Source organism: Brugia malayi, assembly GCF_000002995.4.
Source record: "Brugia malayi strain FR3 genome assembly, contig: Bm_v4_Chr3_scaffold_001, whole genome shotgun sequence".
NCBI lineage: Eukaryota > Metazoa > Nematoda > Chromadorea > Rhabditida > Onchocercidae > Brugia > Brugia malayi.
The window spans coordinates 8,137,582-8,155,197 of NW_025062477.1; the positions used below are offsets into that span (position 1 = coordinate 8,137,582).

A 17,616-nucleotide genomic window follows, 5' to 3' on the forward strand; every position below is an offset into this window, starting at 1 on the left:
TAAGAAACTCGCTTACTAAGTCAAAAAAAAAAAAATGAATGAGCAAAAGAAAATATTTTTTAAAATGAAAACTAAAGAACGACATTCAGTCTCTAAACCGAAAGCTTCCATGAATTTGACTAATGAGTTTTGGAAAAATCTAAACAAGATCCTGTCCTGAAAAGAACAACCGAAATATCTAATTTGTACAGCCTCCTCAGATTAGCTTTTTAACTTACTCAAAAAAAAAAGCTTGATATGAAATTGCAAAACAACTCTAACTTGGCGACAACGTGTCATCAAAGATTTGCATAAGAGCAGTAAATTCATGTGATTGTGACTTATTCATACGATCCGCCAATAATGCAGCTTTAACCCTTATATTTGTCAGTTGTTGCATACACCTGCAAGATAGCAAACTAATCGAAATAAAATTTGAAAATCAGGTTTTGAAATGAAAACACAAATTGAAAAGGCAGCATGGAATATAGAACAGTTTCATTATTCAATTTACTCCCACAGATATTAAAAGCTTATGATTTTGCATGGTACGTAAATTTAATGCTAATATTTCTGAACCGCAAAATTAGATTCTACTTATAAGAACTTGAAACAAAGACAAACAATGTTTAGATATTTACTAAATGCTACAAACATCCAAGATGAAAGCAGATTACCATGGACCATATGTTCACATGTACTCCCAATCAGTTATTTCAGACGTATTATTCCCTTCACTTTTTCGTTACAAAATTAGCCTGAACTAACTTTATACATTTATTGTGTCGCTCTTCAGCAGGAATATCGACACCAATTTGAAAACGACGATGAGAACCAGTGCGAATCACATCTCCACAACCCGTAATTATTGCCCTGAGTGCACTTAATGCTACCTAAAGTGATTTATTTGAAATATGTCTTATAAAATTGCAATCATTTAAAATGAGAATATTAAAAAACACTGAACTCTGAAAATGAAGAAATGAATTTGAATTTCAGATGTCGAATGAACTTTAAACCGTTTTTGCATTTCAAAATGCAAAAAGTTTCCAGAGAATCCATCATGAAAATGCAACATCTTATGATTAACAAATTTTTTAGGAGTAGAAAAAATCTATTTCACAGTCTTGGCAATTAATGAATAAGGTTTAAGATGTGGGAAAATGTTTAGAAATCTTTAAAATCGCGGCTTCATCACTGCGTCACGCATGTCCTCCTCATGCAGAAAGCAGAAATCAAAAATATCCGCATTTCTACCGCAATTCCAGTTATTTTAGAATAATGGGAAGAATTGAATGAGACTTAGATAAGTTTTGTGAATTTGTTTATAATTAACCTCCACACAATCTTCCTGTTTATTGGCGAATAGTGGCTCGATATATGGCAGAATTGCAGTACAGAGTGTCAAATTCCAGACTGCAGGAATATGATTGAATGCGTCAATGAGTTCAACCAACACAGCTATATCATTGGATCGCGCAGCTTCTATGATCGCTGCTTCACATCCACGTGTTCGCCAACAGCGTAATACGTCTTCTAGCACCACACGTCGTTGACTGATTATTATTTCAAGTTTATTTAAACCGGCAATTATATCATCTAAGTTAAATGGTTCGTTCGGTATTTCTTGATCTCGACCCCAACATGACTGCTTTCGTTGGCACTGACGTTTCATTTCATCATTGCCACCAAAAGCATGGTTCTTCTCTTCCTAAAAATTAGTAATTTAGTGAAGTAAGAATTCCTAGAAAAATACTGCAAAACTCAGGAGTTCCACTCAGTAACACCGAAGTCATTGGAGTTTTTAAAAAACTCAAAAAAAAATTTCAAATCTATGAGATTACAAATCTGAAAGACCTTTTTTCTAGAGACGGTACATCGTATATCCGGCATTGAATTGGTTATTTCTATTGCTGTCGCTGAAGAAAAATATGATTAAATAATTTCAGCTATTTATTTTAGAATAATGGGAAGAATTGAATGATATTTAGATCAGCTTTGTGATATAATTCGGACATAATGAAAACTAAAATTCACTACCGTAAGAATGTCCTCCTTTTCGAGATGATAAATTAGACTGTGATGTGCGCAGTATTATACCACCTGCCTTTCGCGTACTACTGGCAACTTTCGCGTGGGTCAGTCTGAATTAGTTGTAAGATAAGGAGAAAGCCTCTAGCTTTAAGCTATCTAATTTGTATGTCTAAATAATTAAATATTTAAATCCTGAATTCTATTTCTGTTCAATCTATCTAGATGGGACGTAAAAATGAATTTTTCCGAAATAAATTTCATTATTCAAAGTTCAAGTTAATGCGTTATTTAGAACAAAGCTATCACTGTAATTCTAGTGTTCTAATGATGTAATTCAATACCAATACAGCAGTTTTCAATACCGACACATCAAAAGTGCCAATCCACCCATAATAAGGAATAGTTAACCAACCCACATCATTACAAAATTACTTGAATTCGAATAATACAGAAGCCCACATAATACAGAGGTCATATAGAAGCCCACAATCACTTACTTCGAATTTGTATCATTTCGCTTACTCTTCAATGCTTTTGCTTTACCAGGCATAGAAATAAGTGTCGTCAGTGGTGTAGTTGTCGTAGTCATAGCAACAACTGCATTCTGCAATGAATCCTCACTGTAATGTCTATTTCATGAACAAAAGTTCGATTTTTCATCTATGAAGATAGTTCAGCAAATTAATTTTCATTCTCCAAACCGTTAAATGTTCCTGAGAGTTATCAGACCGTTCAATCATTAGTTAATAACATAAATAACTTCACGCAAGACAAGTGGTTGAATTGGATCAATCCAAGAAACTTCTCATCATTTCTGCTAATAATTTGCAAAGAAAAAAGAGAGCAAACAACAATATTTCGTTCCGTCGTAATGGTTAAGACAGGAAATGAAGGTATCTAATCTGACTAAAACCAAATTACTGCAAAGTAAAAAGTAAATTGAATATAAATGCTTTGCATGTAAGGAATCGAAAATATTTTATGATGTCAAATAACCAAAAAAATCAAACGGAAGATATTACCTCTTTCTAGAAAAAATGATAATAAAACAATAAAAAGTCTTAAGGTAAGGCTTCTCAAGCTCCATAAATAATATTGTAATGCAGGAAAGAAACCACAAGTTTTCTCATTTAGTTCGCGTGAATGGAAAATTTAATCAAAGTTTATCAAACTTGATAGATTTAATCCTTAACTTATTTTTAATGCTCTTTGCCATAAATGTAGAGGCTTTAATAAGCAAAATTATGACTTCAGTTTTTATAGTCTTCAGAAAAAAGTCCTTTTTTGCAAAAGGTTACAATGCTATTTGAAGCACAAAAAATCTTTTGAAACTTTGTAGCTAATTTTACGTACAATGGAAATAGTAACGAACGTTTAAAAAAAAATTCAAATGTGAAAATCTAAATGAATTGTGCTTTCCAGAGACAGCTGTTCTAATTCAAGTCTTTGTAACTTCAGAGTTTCATAAAATACAAAGGTTTATTGTGGCTTACTTCAGTGCGTGGTACTACTCTTATAGGCCGTGAAGGTGGAGTGCGTGGCAGTGTATGCGTTGGTATAAATGCTCTGTGATCATTATAGTAATGCAGCGGTTCCTTCTTCTCCAGGAGTAAATCTTCCAACTCGTTCCTACTCGGATCAGCAGGACCTGTCTCCAACAGACCTTCTAATCTATTTGCTGCCTTCAATTTATCACTTCGATCTTTGTTTTCGATTGACTCTTCTTGAGCAAGAAGTTTCTAAAATGGACAAATCCTTTCAGTAAATGTTGGCATATAAAGACGTTCTTTCAACTATGAATAAATATAAACAAACAGTCTTAATCACATAACATAAAGTGAAACAAAAAAGACTTGAAACAGTGAATTGCGGATTATAAAAATGTAGAGAGGGTTCATTTTTTACCAATAACTAAAATTTTCAATCAACAATGGCACTAGCGATCTCCCCTCACATGATTTCTTTACAAATAACAAAAAACATTATTCCAAAGAAATACCTGAAGGATACACGCTAAAGCACATATCAGGAACACAAAATGCGACTCATTTGGTTGCTTGGTAACAAAATGAAAAAAGGGAAGAAGTAACTAAAACGACATAGTGACACCTTTCAAAATACTTTCGTATAGTTTCCCAAAGTACTCATTACAATCTATTTCTCTGATATTATTTAGTTAGTGTCCTCAAAATGGCCTCGCATCGCCTTCCTTCAAATCCTATCCCAGCTTCGGCTATTATTTATGATTCTAATTAATATTGTAATCATGAAAAACTTTTTTTTACGACAGTTATTTTGATAATGCAAAATCGAAGAAAAGTTCACAGTGCACAGTCGAAAAAAAAATTAGTATTTTAAAGGCGGAAGCAGTGTTTGCAAAGTTTTTCACTGAAAACCAGTACAAACATTTATTTCTGCAGTTCAACAAAGGAGTGGTGAATAAATTAAAAATGAATTTCCTGGTTTTTAAAATAATCTCTTTGAAAAAAATTATGCGCTTTTTATAAATTTATAACTTATTTATTTTCACAACCTCCCTGTCATCCTATTTTTGAAAACAATGAATAAAAGCTGATTCGCTTAGAGTGTTTTAAAAGTTGTATTTGTGTACAACTTCATGAAATGAAAGCTATATTACCGCATAAGGTGCCATCAATAACGACAAGCTGCTCAGTAACACTGATCGTCCCAGAACAAAAACTTCTGAATCCGAAGTTGCCAAACACAAGGAGTAATCCGTCTGTGGAACTATGCACTGCCCAAGCATTTCAAATGGTTCCCACGAGATTGCACTACATTTACTGCAAATAAAAGTAATTAATACTCACTAAATCCAGCTATAAAGTAACTGTTAGAATTGTATTAAATAACTTTTTATATGCACCGGCATCAAATTGATCTAACCAATCAGTCAAAAAAAAAGCCATACAACTTAAACTGAAGCTTTGATAAGTCAAGGAGGAATTAAAATTAATGGCATATTATTCAACGATCATTTGAAGACAACATTTCATTTCTCAGATTTTTTTCAGTGCTCTGTCTCCTTTCGCCTTTATAAATCTTATTTGTCTCGAAAAACTAGAAAATGTGAAATAAAAAAAAAAAATGTTTTGCAGAACAAACCGATCTGTAAGTGTGAGTAGAGCTGAGCCATCATTATGAAAAATAACTTCTCTGAGCGCACTATCTGCTGGATCACTTTGTGAGACGCATTCTTCGGTATCAATATCCCAGAAACGCACCAGCCGGTCCTCGGATCCCGTTGCCAACAAATATTCAGAGGGATGGAAGCATACATGCAATACCTATATTGAGAAATTTTCGATATCGTAATACGTGCTGATACGACAAAATTACTCTATTTCATCAGTGAATCAGATATCTAAAGTTGAAAAAGAAAATTTGTGAAACTAATTTTAGACAAATATTCATATTCCCTTATCTGAAAAATTATTGTCAGAAGATGAAAAAAAAATCAGTTTTTAAAGACAAGAAAAAAAATTTATTTTACAAATATTTTGAAAAAAAGGATCAAACTGAGCAATTTCAGAAAAAACATAGAACCTCCCGATCACATATTGCAGAACAGATTTAACTTTTTAATTACACAAAAATCAATCCTCTTTATTCTCAGCCACGGCATTATTGTAGCTGCAGTTCACCAAAACAGATCAATCTTCACAAGCCGCTTTCCGTATACAAGCTGGCATACACATTGAGTTCAGCTCTTTCGAATAATTAAGGCAAATTCCACTCCAATGATATTAGCATAACTATGTAAATTATTCGAAACCTGAAAACAAATCTGAGATCAACTAACCTGAGATGAAGAAGGAAGAGATCTGTACTCCTTGATACGTGGGTCCATTAAGCACAAATGATCAGAGCCTAGCGCTATGAAAGCATCATTCGGGCTATAAGATAAGCAGTTGGCTGGACGATCGAAACGCCGCACTAATACGTTAGCCGGATGTTGCCTTGTATCCCACAGAGTTACTGTGCAATCAGTAGCTGCCGATGCCCACATATATATGGATCTAAAATTAGTGTAATTCAGTGAGTTTCAACAACCAGCACTAATTTTTATCGTCACTGTTCAACGTTCATCGTCACTAGTCGCTTTTACAAAAACGATGAAAACATGGAGAATATGAATTTCAAGCCAGCTTAATCCAAATGCTTGTTTTATGCTAATTAGAAGTTCCAAATAACTAACCTATTACTTTGGGTTATGGAATTAATCAGTCCCTTATGACCAACCAATGTCCGCAATTCACGTCCTGAAATATTGCTTACAGGATTTCTTCTATTAGTCATACTCACGTTATGATCATAAACATTAAATGCAAAGATGAAATTAGAAGTTCTACAATTCTAGTTTCAAGTCACTCATAAAATTTAACGCTGTACAGAACTCAGCAGAAGAAATAATAAGCACCTATCGACGGTTTATTTAATTTTTATGTTTATTTTACTGGTGATTACACTAGTGACATTAAAGAATTTGTTTTCGTTAACCACCGCTTACTCTCTCCTTTTATTTATAGCAGTAATAATTAATAAGGCAGTGTAACACAATGGTATAAGTGATTTTAAAGAAGGAATGATTGAGTTTGTTTCTGAAAATGGAGGACAAAATGTAACATTACGAAAATTGCTGCATTTGAATGAAGTCATATTCGTGCAACTGGAAAGGGAACCATAACTCAACGGATCGTTTTATTTTGTGTTGTGTTATTGGTGATGCGTTCAGTGCTCACGGAAATATATATTAGTTTTAAGTTACTTTATTTAATTTACAGGAATTTCAAGTTTATAAATAATAACTAATAGGCTGATTATCTCCATTCTTTCTATAAGCAAAAGAAGAAAAAAAAAAAACCGTCCACTATGATGAAATATACATCACTAATCTTTCATTTAAAAAAGAAAAAAAACTCTGTACAGTAGTAACAAAAATGTGAAACTTTGAATGTTATTATATTGCATCTTTCTTTTTATTCTTCAGCCGAATTAAATCTAAACTTCAGAAATATTAAAAATAGGAAAAGCCTCAATCTTTTAACCCTCCTCATCATATAAGCGAATCCTTTACTACGTTTTTCATCCTACTTACGAAATCTTACAGTTAGGATGAATATTAAAACGTTAATTTCCCTAATAAACTGTAACTGATTTATTATTTCTCAAAATTCTATGAGATTACAGTGTAATATTCGCTTAAAGAACTAATCATTAAAGTAATCCTTCATGCAAAAAATTATAAATTTACCAGTTTGGAGATCCACGAGCTTAATGGCAGCTGAGGATGCATAAGCGAGATTTCGTTCATCGTGTGCTAAAGAAATACAGTTCGTAACCGAAGTTGGTGAGCCATTCAACTTCTGAAATCGAGAGTAGATCAAGTAAATAAGTAAAAGAGTCTGAACATGTGACCTTAAAAGACCATAAAACGTGGCAAATTTTGGATTTTTAGCAGCGAGAGAATCATATCATTTTCTCTGTTATGTAAAGATTAAAGTTGACAGTATCATAGAATTTCCTTTAGAATTTCTCTTCCCACTTTGTTTAGAATGTCAAATTTTAAAGGTCAAAAAATCATAGATAGTACTAAAAATAAACACTAAAGGAGTAAATAACGAGACATTATCTATGAGTCGACGAGACAGATGGATTGCTGCCGAACTGTTGTCACAGAAATTAGCAGCAGAATTTTGATTGCAAAATAATCGAGAAAAAGCAGAGGTGGTGCTCTTTGTGCAAGCAAATCATTTACGCACACTGAGACCAAATCTACATTTTTAGTATCATGTTTATTTATTTCTTGAGCCACTTGTGCCTCCATACTTATTGCATCGATCAAAGAAACTAATTCGGTAAGAAATTGTACAGAAGACTGTTAAGATTGTTGCATCAAAAAGATGCCATATTGCGTTGAATGGATGACCTTCTTTTAGGTTCCGATACGCAGCAGGTCAAGGCACCAAGTTCACACAGCAAGATCACAACGCAGGATTCAAATCCCATTCCACAACCCGTCAGATTTATCAACTTTATTTTCACAACGTAATTATATGAATTTGTATTATATTTATTAGATATTCTCCCAATACTTCGCTTACCAGATGGTCTTGTTCAGCAGTGGCATTAAACGGATAACACATAAGAGGTGGACAAGCGAACACATTTCTTGTTTGTACACCGATAACACCAACAGTTGCAGTATCTTCATTTACTACTCTCTCAACTGAAATTAAGCTTGTCCTTGGAGTTTCGTTCTTAGACTTTAACATTCCTAATTCAGTTGACTCAGAGCAGATAAAAGGAAACATCCATATAAGTTAGATATGAGAACATAATTATAGAAAATTACAATCGCTTGTTCTACTACATGATATAAGCAATATTCAGATAACTTCAAGAAAATAATAAACATACATAGAGACTGCATGTGCAGGAGCCCATCCGTCCAACTCGGATACCACCAATCACCAATGAATAATAAACTATAATTTTCAATACAATTGAAGTAAAATTTTTTATTTTCACTTATCTTTGGAAAACGTACGCAAGCAAACGTGCAGGTTTCGACAATAAAAATAATAAAAGGGCTCTTGAGAAATCTTTCACACTAATCATTTTCGATTAATTCAATTCATAAAAGTTAATCTCAAAGATTAGAATCAAAAAAACTTAACTAATCTTACCATGTTATGGCAAAATTAGCTAAATGCAGTAATTGAATTGGGAACTTGTTGGCAGTGTATACAGGAGCTAATTGTCATTCAGTCCGTTGATAAAAAAAAAAATGTAGGAAGGAGAGGAGGAAACACTGTAGTAATGTATGACGCTGTCACGCTAATGCATGCATGATATGAAAGAGTAAATACTACGCAGACGGCGAAGTCGGTGGAGAGACAGGCAAATGACCAATGTCGTCATCATCAGTCTGTCACACTAGAGGTATGCAAATCGATTATGTAATACAGAATTCAGCTGGAAGTATAATGCTTTTGAAGAATACCAAATACTGTGAATCATCCACCTCAATATTCAACTTCAATTTAATTGTCAATACCTGAACGACGTATAACCTTAACTTTCCAGACATAAAAAGTCCTAATGTTTCATTTGAAATGCACTACAGAAATATTCCATCACTTATTAAGTTTATCAAGTCATTCCGTATATTGCATTACAAACTTTCCTGCAAGAGTGCAAGAGGTTATTAGACGATCATCTCCAATCTATTTATAAATTAATGTTAAAAATCTGATAATGGTTGACCAATGTATGGGCAGTGTTTCCCTTACTTAACCAAAAGCTTGTGACTGAAATGCCGAGATTGCTCCCAACACAAGGCTTTAGAACATTTAAGGATGAGCTATATTATTCAACATTCTAACCTTTGCTTAGTTAAGCTATAATTTTCAACATTCCAATCTTTGTCTTTAGATCTAAATGAAGAAAGAAGCTGAAGTTTCTTTTGCAAATCAAATTAATCTAGACAGCTTTTGCTCCCTAGAACGAAATGTAAACCTGAATTAATCAAATAAATACAGTTTGCGGGTTGTAAATCAAAGTTTTAGTGAGAATAAACGGTGGTTAGTCAAACCGATCAACTAACGAAAATCAGTCCTAGTGATTATATCACAAATAAATATATCCAATTACTGCCTCTTAAGCCATTTTTCTGCAGTATGGAAAAAACAATAAGCTAACTATGATATGATACTCATAATATGGATGGTATATAAAAAAATGCTTTTTTCTAACTCAAATTCTATCACCTTCAAAAAGTATAATCTTGAAGAAAATATCGCCGATTTAATCCCATGAATTCCTGAATTGTACGATTATTCGTACCATCTGATAAGGGATGCCAGTGGAAAAAGTTTTGCTCTCTAATCCCCATGTTTTTCCTGTAGAAAATTAAGTAAATTCTGAGGGTGAAACAGTATTTGTTCCATCAAATTCCTATTCACAAAAAAAAAAAAAAATTAAATGAGAAGTTAGCATAAAAAAGACAAAAAATTTGAATCTAAAGAAAACAAACGGAGCTGGAAAACTTCTACTTTCATATGTAAGCCGTTAATGATAAACTGCTCCAGCGCTGATGTTCAAATGCAAATGTCTGAAATTTGATGAAAAAGTTTGAAATGACAATTAGTACACAAAAATTGCTAAGAAAAAACTAGTTCTGCAGAATGCTTTTAAATATTACAAACAAGTTGAATGATAATTGAATGGAAAGGAATAGCAATGAAAACGTAAAACCATAGGTATGTCGTTGTCAGCTTAGATCGTGTAATGATAATCTATTACAGAAAAGCTTTTATAACCACAGTAGTTTGAAGTGCTAACAATTTTTTTTTAAACCAGTTCGACAAACAGAAAAAGGAGTGAGTTGTAGTGCGAAGTTCATTTCATCCTTGAAACACCATAAAATAACAAAAGAGGAAAAGATGGAATTAAAAAGCTCACAGGGCTGTAACTCTCTGAATCACTATTATCTGTAGACACAGTTTATCCTCTGTAGAAAATCTATCTGTGAAGAGACACCATGTAGCTGTTATATAATGAAATCAGAAATTTTTGAAAATTTGAAATGGAATTAAAGAATGGCAAGTAAGGTGCAATCTGGCAAATTACTAAAGGACTGGATGAAATCTCAGGAAGAAATGGAAGATTGATGGATGAACTTTGCAAAAATAAAACAACGACACAATTTGGAAGAGAGCTGAAGAAAATTGTCAAAGGAAGCCAACATGTGCATCGACATATGGCATTTGAATCAAACCTTTAACGTTTAGGCCTATGACATCACCTTCCTTAGCAGCTCATTCGCATTGGCTGCTGGCCGCTAATTTGTGTTTTTACGTTCTACTACTTCACGTGGACAAAGAATACGCCGTCCAAAAATCCATAAAATTACGGATGGAAGAAAATTAAGCTCATCAGATCAATGTGTAAAGCACGGGGTGTTTATACGTAGTTTAAACTATCACGCAGCGACCAAAGACGTAAACAGTGAACGTAGCTGCAAATGATATAATTCAACGGGAAAAGAACTAAAGATTTTCGATGCTGTAGTACATAGAAACGGTCGAATTGTTGAAAACTTAAACATTACAAGAATCGACAGGACGCATTATTCAACCTTGTTCTTAAGCAGAACTAAGATGAGAATAAAAGTCAGTGGATGGAGCTGGATTAGAAAAAAATTTAGATGAAGAAATGAAATACACAACAAACATACTGCCCTCAAGTCTACTAGCGAAGATTTTGGAAATTCTTTTCCTGGCAGTATATTAATTCATGAATCAGTAATAGAAATCAAAAATTTGCAAAATTCTGTCAAACTTAAAAATGTTCATCATAAGTGAGTTTAACATGGTTCCGTAAAGTTCTTGAAGGGCGAATATAACCGTAAAAAGCTAAAAAGACAACCATATCTAAAAATCAATAACTAGTCAACAAAACGTACACCACAGTTCTGCATAGAGAGAAAAGCAAAGTTTAAAGGACTAGATTTAAAAGAATCTGAAACTTTGAAAAAAAGCAATACAAACTAAACTGTAATACAATAAAGATTAACTCTCTAATTAGTCCTAGTCACATAACTTGATTAAAGAAAGATTCCTAACATCGAAACTCCGGAAGAAACTCGAAAATTATACACAAAAATTATTTTAAATAATTCTTGCAAAGCAGAAAAAAACTATCCAGGGGATTCATATGCATAATGCGAACAGATGTCATCGACTCATGAAATGATATTTATTCAGAAAAGCTAGATGGATACTTAAGTGGACGATGTTTACTGTATCGCTAACAAATCGCTTTTCCCAAAGACTGTGGCATATGAGTATAACAATGTTTATGTCATTCAATAGTAATCATTTTGAGGACGTAAGAATGACAAACTGTGGATATCCTGAAGAAATACACAATGAAAAATTGTTTGTTTAAAGTTTACGGGCTTTTGGTTCATTCTAGCCATCTGAATAAATCGATAGCTTATGCTGAATATTCAAGCAATCAAAAAATCAATGCACTCATTTTTGTTCATTTCTAGAGAAAACATCGATAACTGGATGAGTGTTAACAGCGCACACCAAATACTGCAATAATGATGAAACTGATCTTAACAGGTAGTGGAAGTGGATGGGTTATTATTGCCTCAGGGAGGATTGATGGGAAGTTATAGTTTCCCACGGAATATTTGGGTGAATTTAAGAGAAACAATGGAAGGACGGAGTGAGTCATGAAAGCAAGCCTAGGAATCTAGGAAACCAGAGCAAAGATCCATCCAATAAACGGAGAATAATGGTGGTGATGATTATGGGAGGATGCGGTCAGTGGCACCTTAAGACGGAAGTGAATGAAGTATCGGAAACGTGGCACTTTAAGGCAGAGTCGCCACAAAATCTTTTGGAGGCATCGAACGAGCAGAAGCAACAAGACAATACATTAGGTCGTCCGGGATGACAGACTATTGCTGCGATGCCCGGCACTGCCATCACTCTTCCCGTACAGCTGCTAATTCGATGAAAGTGTCTCTACCAGTACTCGTGTCTACGTTTGGAGCAGCGTGCGTAACAAGGATGAAATGGCAGGTGACGATGGCGATCGGTGGTGGATTCAGTGTTCAGTGATGGAGCCAAGGGGAAATATCGGGCCTACTGGTGGAGATGGGCAGTACTATTCACACAGCTTTAGAGCTATTCGACTAGGCCATATGACATCAGGCTTCATTGCAGATAGAGTTGAGGACCGTGAGAAGGAGAAAGAGAGAGAGAGAGAGAAGGGCAGAGGCAGAGGTATACGACTAGTGATATCACAGTAATTAGTGATTTATGTGTACTGCTCAAATTCTCCTTTCAAAATATTCGATGTTACACATTTGTTCTCCGCCAGCTGTTGAATTCAAGAAAGTAAGGAGGTGCCTGTTGGCCAGGTCAGGAACGAGTAAGTGGTCATATCAGTAAGCAAGAGAGAGGTCAATGCCATCTATTTATTGTTATAGCTAAGTTGTTGAGAATTTCCTTACCGATTCATAAATATTGTTCTTCCAACTTACATACATGAGGTATTCCTATTAGACTGTGTCAGATTCTAAAAAGAGCTAAACAATAAATATGCAAATTTTTAGGTTTCCTTTCGATCATCTGCATTTGGCAGCTATTAGTTGTGTGAAGCGCTGCAATATCTGACAAATTCATTCAAGAGGGGACATAAAGTGGTTTAATGGAGTGATAAAAAAAATTAAATTCAGATGTTGCATTGAATTGTTGTCGTTTTAATCATCAAAATGTACTAATGATTCTTGATATAAATAGAACGACATGAGGACATATTTCCAACAAATTAACCTCTTAACAATTCACCTTTACTACTATATCACTAACATGACACTTCGTCGTTGTAAGCATAAAAAAAAACAAACATATTATTTACAAAAAGAAAACTCAATTCAGGTGCTGCTGCTTAAAAAGTAAACAACTTACATTTGGATCTGTGAATTGTTTGGAATTATAATAAAAATGATAAAATCATTCAATTCAACTGTATCACTATGTGGAAGCTTTAATAAATAAATTGGGTCAACCGATCAGTCTTCGTTTAAACGTGACAAGAATTGCCTGGTACCATTGAAAAGAACCATAACAACCTGCCAAGATGTCATATTCAGATAAGCTGTCAAATAATCAATAAACTTTAATTGACCTTTTATTATCGTTAAAAAAAAAAAAAAAAAAAAAAAAAGAAACGATGAAAGGGAAACTGTATGTAACGAGAAATAAAATGACTGGAGTCAGCAACTGCAGTTAACTGCTATCACAAATTATATATTAATGATAATAAGTTTGAACATTGTCTTCTGTTTTCCTACCTTGTAAAAATTTGTAAGATTTGTTTCGAATTTTTCATTTCCTTGAAAATTCCTCAAACAAATACGATCTTGCAAATAAACAGTCAAGAATCTATCTGTTTATTGCTGCTATTTTTTATCTTTTATAGAAGTTTTGGAAGTGAGATATGAAATTTCTGAAAAGCTAAAAGATGTCCAAATAATTTAAACTGAAGAAGAGAAATTTTTGAATTTAGTTGATTTCTAATTATTATCGTTTGTATAACCTTCAAGTAATGCATGCCATATACATTTTGCATTACATGAGCACACTTATCTACGAATGATAACAGTCTCCTTTTTCCATTACTGATAACAATGATGAAGATAAGTAATCAGAGCTGGCGAATAGTACTATTCCATCTCATTTACCTTATTTCTGTGCTGACCTGTTTGGAAATCAAAATTTAAAGGAAATATGTGAAGACGGAAGGTACAGAGATGATTTGACAGAATCCATTAGTAATGACTTAGATATCACTCAGCTAATGCCAGTGCAAAAAAATAATTTATTTTGAGAAATAGGTTCATGAAGACCAGCCAGTATATCAAAACTAGGCACATTAGAATTGTGATGCCTGATACTAATCACAGAATAAGTGAAAGAAACGAATGCAATCGTAAAAATATGATGGAATTTACACTTTTTCATTTCATAGGAAGAAAACAAAAAATGTTATGACCCGAAAATGTCAAGCACAAAAAAGGGTGGCTTCTCATTTTCTCTTCATTTTTTTTTTTTTTTTTTTCATTATTGTTCTTGAACTGTCAACAAACAACAAACGACTCATTCAAAAGGCAACTTTTCATTTGTAAATCATTTTGGCCTTTCATCACAGTAAACAGTAAATATTTGCTACCATGCACCAATTTCTCTAGAGTCAAATTCAAAAAATTAAGATGAACTTTGTGAATTTCTACTGTTCATTCATTAATGCTCAGTTCAAATCTCTTTTGAAAAATCAATAAAATCCATAAATCAATCTTCATTGTTCGAATATGTCGAGAAAAAAAAGAAAGTTTTATAATGTAGCTGCATAAATATTAATAGTATTGGTAACACTATTAGATTGCTTTAAGTGAATGTCATATCAAATAGTGTTTTTCTTGAGATTTTATCCAAACAAAAATTTTAAATTTATCTAAACAAATGAGCTTAACTAGGAATTAATTTTTGCTTACTCTTTAACCCTACAACTATTGCTACACGATCATAATACTTTCAAAGCAACGAAATGTGTTTATAATTTTCTTAAATATGTACAAACAGAAATGCATGACAACTCAATAATTTAATTGCAAAATATAAAACTTCAAATATTCTGTTAGAACTTGAAAAATTTCAACATATTTTCAAACATAATTATGATATTTTCAAAAAAGCTATTAAATGAAACAAAGTTAATGCGTAATTTTAGTACATTTTAATAAGAAATTCTCAAAATTTAATAATGGAATGAAATTTACATTCCTCTTTCAGTTATCCTTATCCGCAACAATTCATGTAGTTCCAATATCTGTCGAGAATAATCTCTCGATGTCCTAAATACAGCCACAGCATGATATACATACCGTCACATCCTTTTAATATATGTCTATAATAAAATTATAGACATATATAATATATGTCTAATAAAGTGTGAATAAATTGTTAACTTTCAAACAAATTTTTAGAAGTTTGGGTGACAAATCTTCGAGAATCGATCTACAGATCTATTAGTTCAATTTAATAGATAAATAATCATTCGCCATATTTTCTTGTACACACTGCATCATTCGTTCCTTTTAGCTAATCAATCATTTTATTCATTAAGAGCGATACCAACTGCAGTTGGAATCAATGGAAATAAATGAAATAAACATTCTGAAAGTTTTGATGGTTTCAGTGATTTTGATCTGTGAAAAGTGGATTAAATCTAGCTGAAATCTAAATGATAATGAAATATAAAACAAAATTTTACTGACAGTAAACATTTGAAATGGGCTCTATTACATTTCTTTAGCATTTAATAGAAAGTCTGCGCTTAAATATGCACTCTCAGTTAAGAAAAAAAAGGGAAGTTTCTATTCTAGCCATCCCCGCAATACCCACTAAACAAATGGACACAAATGAACCGAAATCAAATTAACATCTGAAAGAGTATGCATATTACTCGGCTGATACACTAGTAATGATGTCGGGTTACAATACTATCAAGTTTGCAAGTTGACTGATATTTCCAAAATTTCCAGATTAAAGATATTTCATTCAACCGATAATGTAATACTACTTCAAACGAATTTCAATAAGATAGTTCAAGTTACGACGAATTAGCATAATTAGTTGTAAAACTAAAGCTTCTTTATCAACGATTCTGTGGGCTCCAATAGAAATTATTATGTCGCATTTATTTTTATTAAATGTCAATTATTAATTAATATTTGGTCATTGCTACAACTAATCATCATTTTTCCTTATCCGCTATGTTAACATTTCCATTTGTATGATAAGAATTTTTAGGACTTCTTTCATTATTGATTCCGTTCAGTTCTCTATCATACTACAACTCGAACTTTCTATTCATGGTGATTGCTAACAGTAATGACAAATTAAATTGGATAAAATGTCTTGACACCAAAATGTTACTTCAAACAACTTCTCAGTCACAAGAATTCCATATCTGTTATGATTAGCCATTAGAACACCTATTTAAGCAAAAAGTTCTGTTAGTAATCATGCTCCATTCAATCCGTCTGTAAATCTTGTTTACTATGGATACAATCAACTAGAAGCCATAGTTACGTGCAAAGAATTATTTCCCTGATCTCAAATTTTATTCCTTGGTTACTGGTATAAGCCGACAGTTTGACTACGCTTATAAATGAAGCGGATGGAGTGAAGATTTTCATAAATACACAACTTGAAATTTAAGAAAATTAGCAATATCCAGTACACCTGTCAAGACATTATTTCACATGCTAGATGGGCAATAAGCCAACATTGCCGCCCTCTCACAAACGGCGAGTTAGAGAGAAGAAACAGCGAGATTGTACTTGCACTACAACAACACTAAATTCACATCAAAGGTGATAAAATCTCCACATTCGTGCCATCTTGTGTCCCCCAGCCAACTGATTGTTTAATCTCTAACAGGAATCTTCACGAAAAAAATCATCATAAATCCAAACGCTAAAAAAGGTAATTCATGCTAACACCAGAAACGAGATGCACTAGAGATATGAAGAAAAGTACGATAAGAAACTGATGAGTATATTCTGCAACACTGTGCACCTTTCCCCACACTCGATTTCCAGTAGTGATCATGCGCAAAACATAATTTGTTAAAAAATTATCAACATGATTAAAACATGAAATCTGTTATGCCACTATTGTGATACATTATTAGATGAAACACGTAACAATACTCCTAACAACAGAAATAAAACTGCGAAGTAATTGAAACTATTTTATGACAAATAACACAAAAAAGAAAAATTGATGGATCTATCATTAGGAAAACCTTCATATCAATTTGGCATTTTAGAATGGTTAGGAACTTCTCCCTCACCAGAAAATATGAAATAATTGCTAATAATTTCCGAAACCTTCCCGTCCATGTGATATTACCCCATTTTGGAAACCTGAAATGGAAAAATATGAGAAGCGACAAGCGAGAACAATGTAAAAGGTACATCAAAAAAAGTACTAA

The 17,616-nt window shown here is 33.0% G+C and overlaps 2 protein-coding genes across 2 annotated transcripts; one reads left to right on the plus strand and one right to left on the minus strand.

Annotated features, from left to right (window-relative positions):
• Positions 1-256: 256 nt before the first annotated feature.
• On the minus strand, positions 257-8,652 carry Bm4187 (Uncharacterized protein; the record flags this gene model as incomplete). Its single annotated transcript, XM_001901178.2, has 15 exons — positions 257-383; positions 748-872; positions 1,316-1,690; positions 1,837-1,898; positions 2,020-2,123; positions 2,511-2,617; positions 3,507-3,752; positions 4,652-4,814; positions 5,137-5,318; positions 5,834-6,050; positions 6,230-6,293; positions 7,286-7,397; positions 8,136-8,260; positions 8,452-8,519; positions 8,582-8,652. The coding sequence occupies 15 exons, from the start codon at positions 8,650-8,652 to the stop codon at positions 257-259; spliced, it is 2,148 nt and encodes a 715-aa protein (XP_001901213.2).
• A 3,705-nt stretch (positions 8,653-12,357) lies between these two features.
• On the plus strand, positions 12,358-13,212 carry Bm12885 (Uncharacterized protein; the record flags this gene model as incomplete). Its single annotated transcript, XM_043080411.1, has 3 exons — positions 12,358-12,490; positions 12,633-12,836; positions 13,169-13,212. 3 exons carry the CDS (start codon positions 12,358-12,360, stop codon positions 13,210-13,212), a joined length of 381 nt encoding a protein of 126 aa, XP_042936345.1.
• Positions 13,213-17,616: the final 4,404 nt, after the last annotated feature.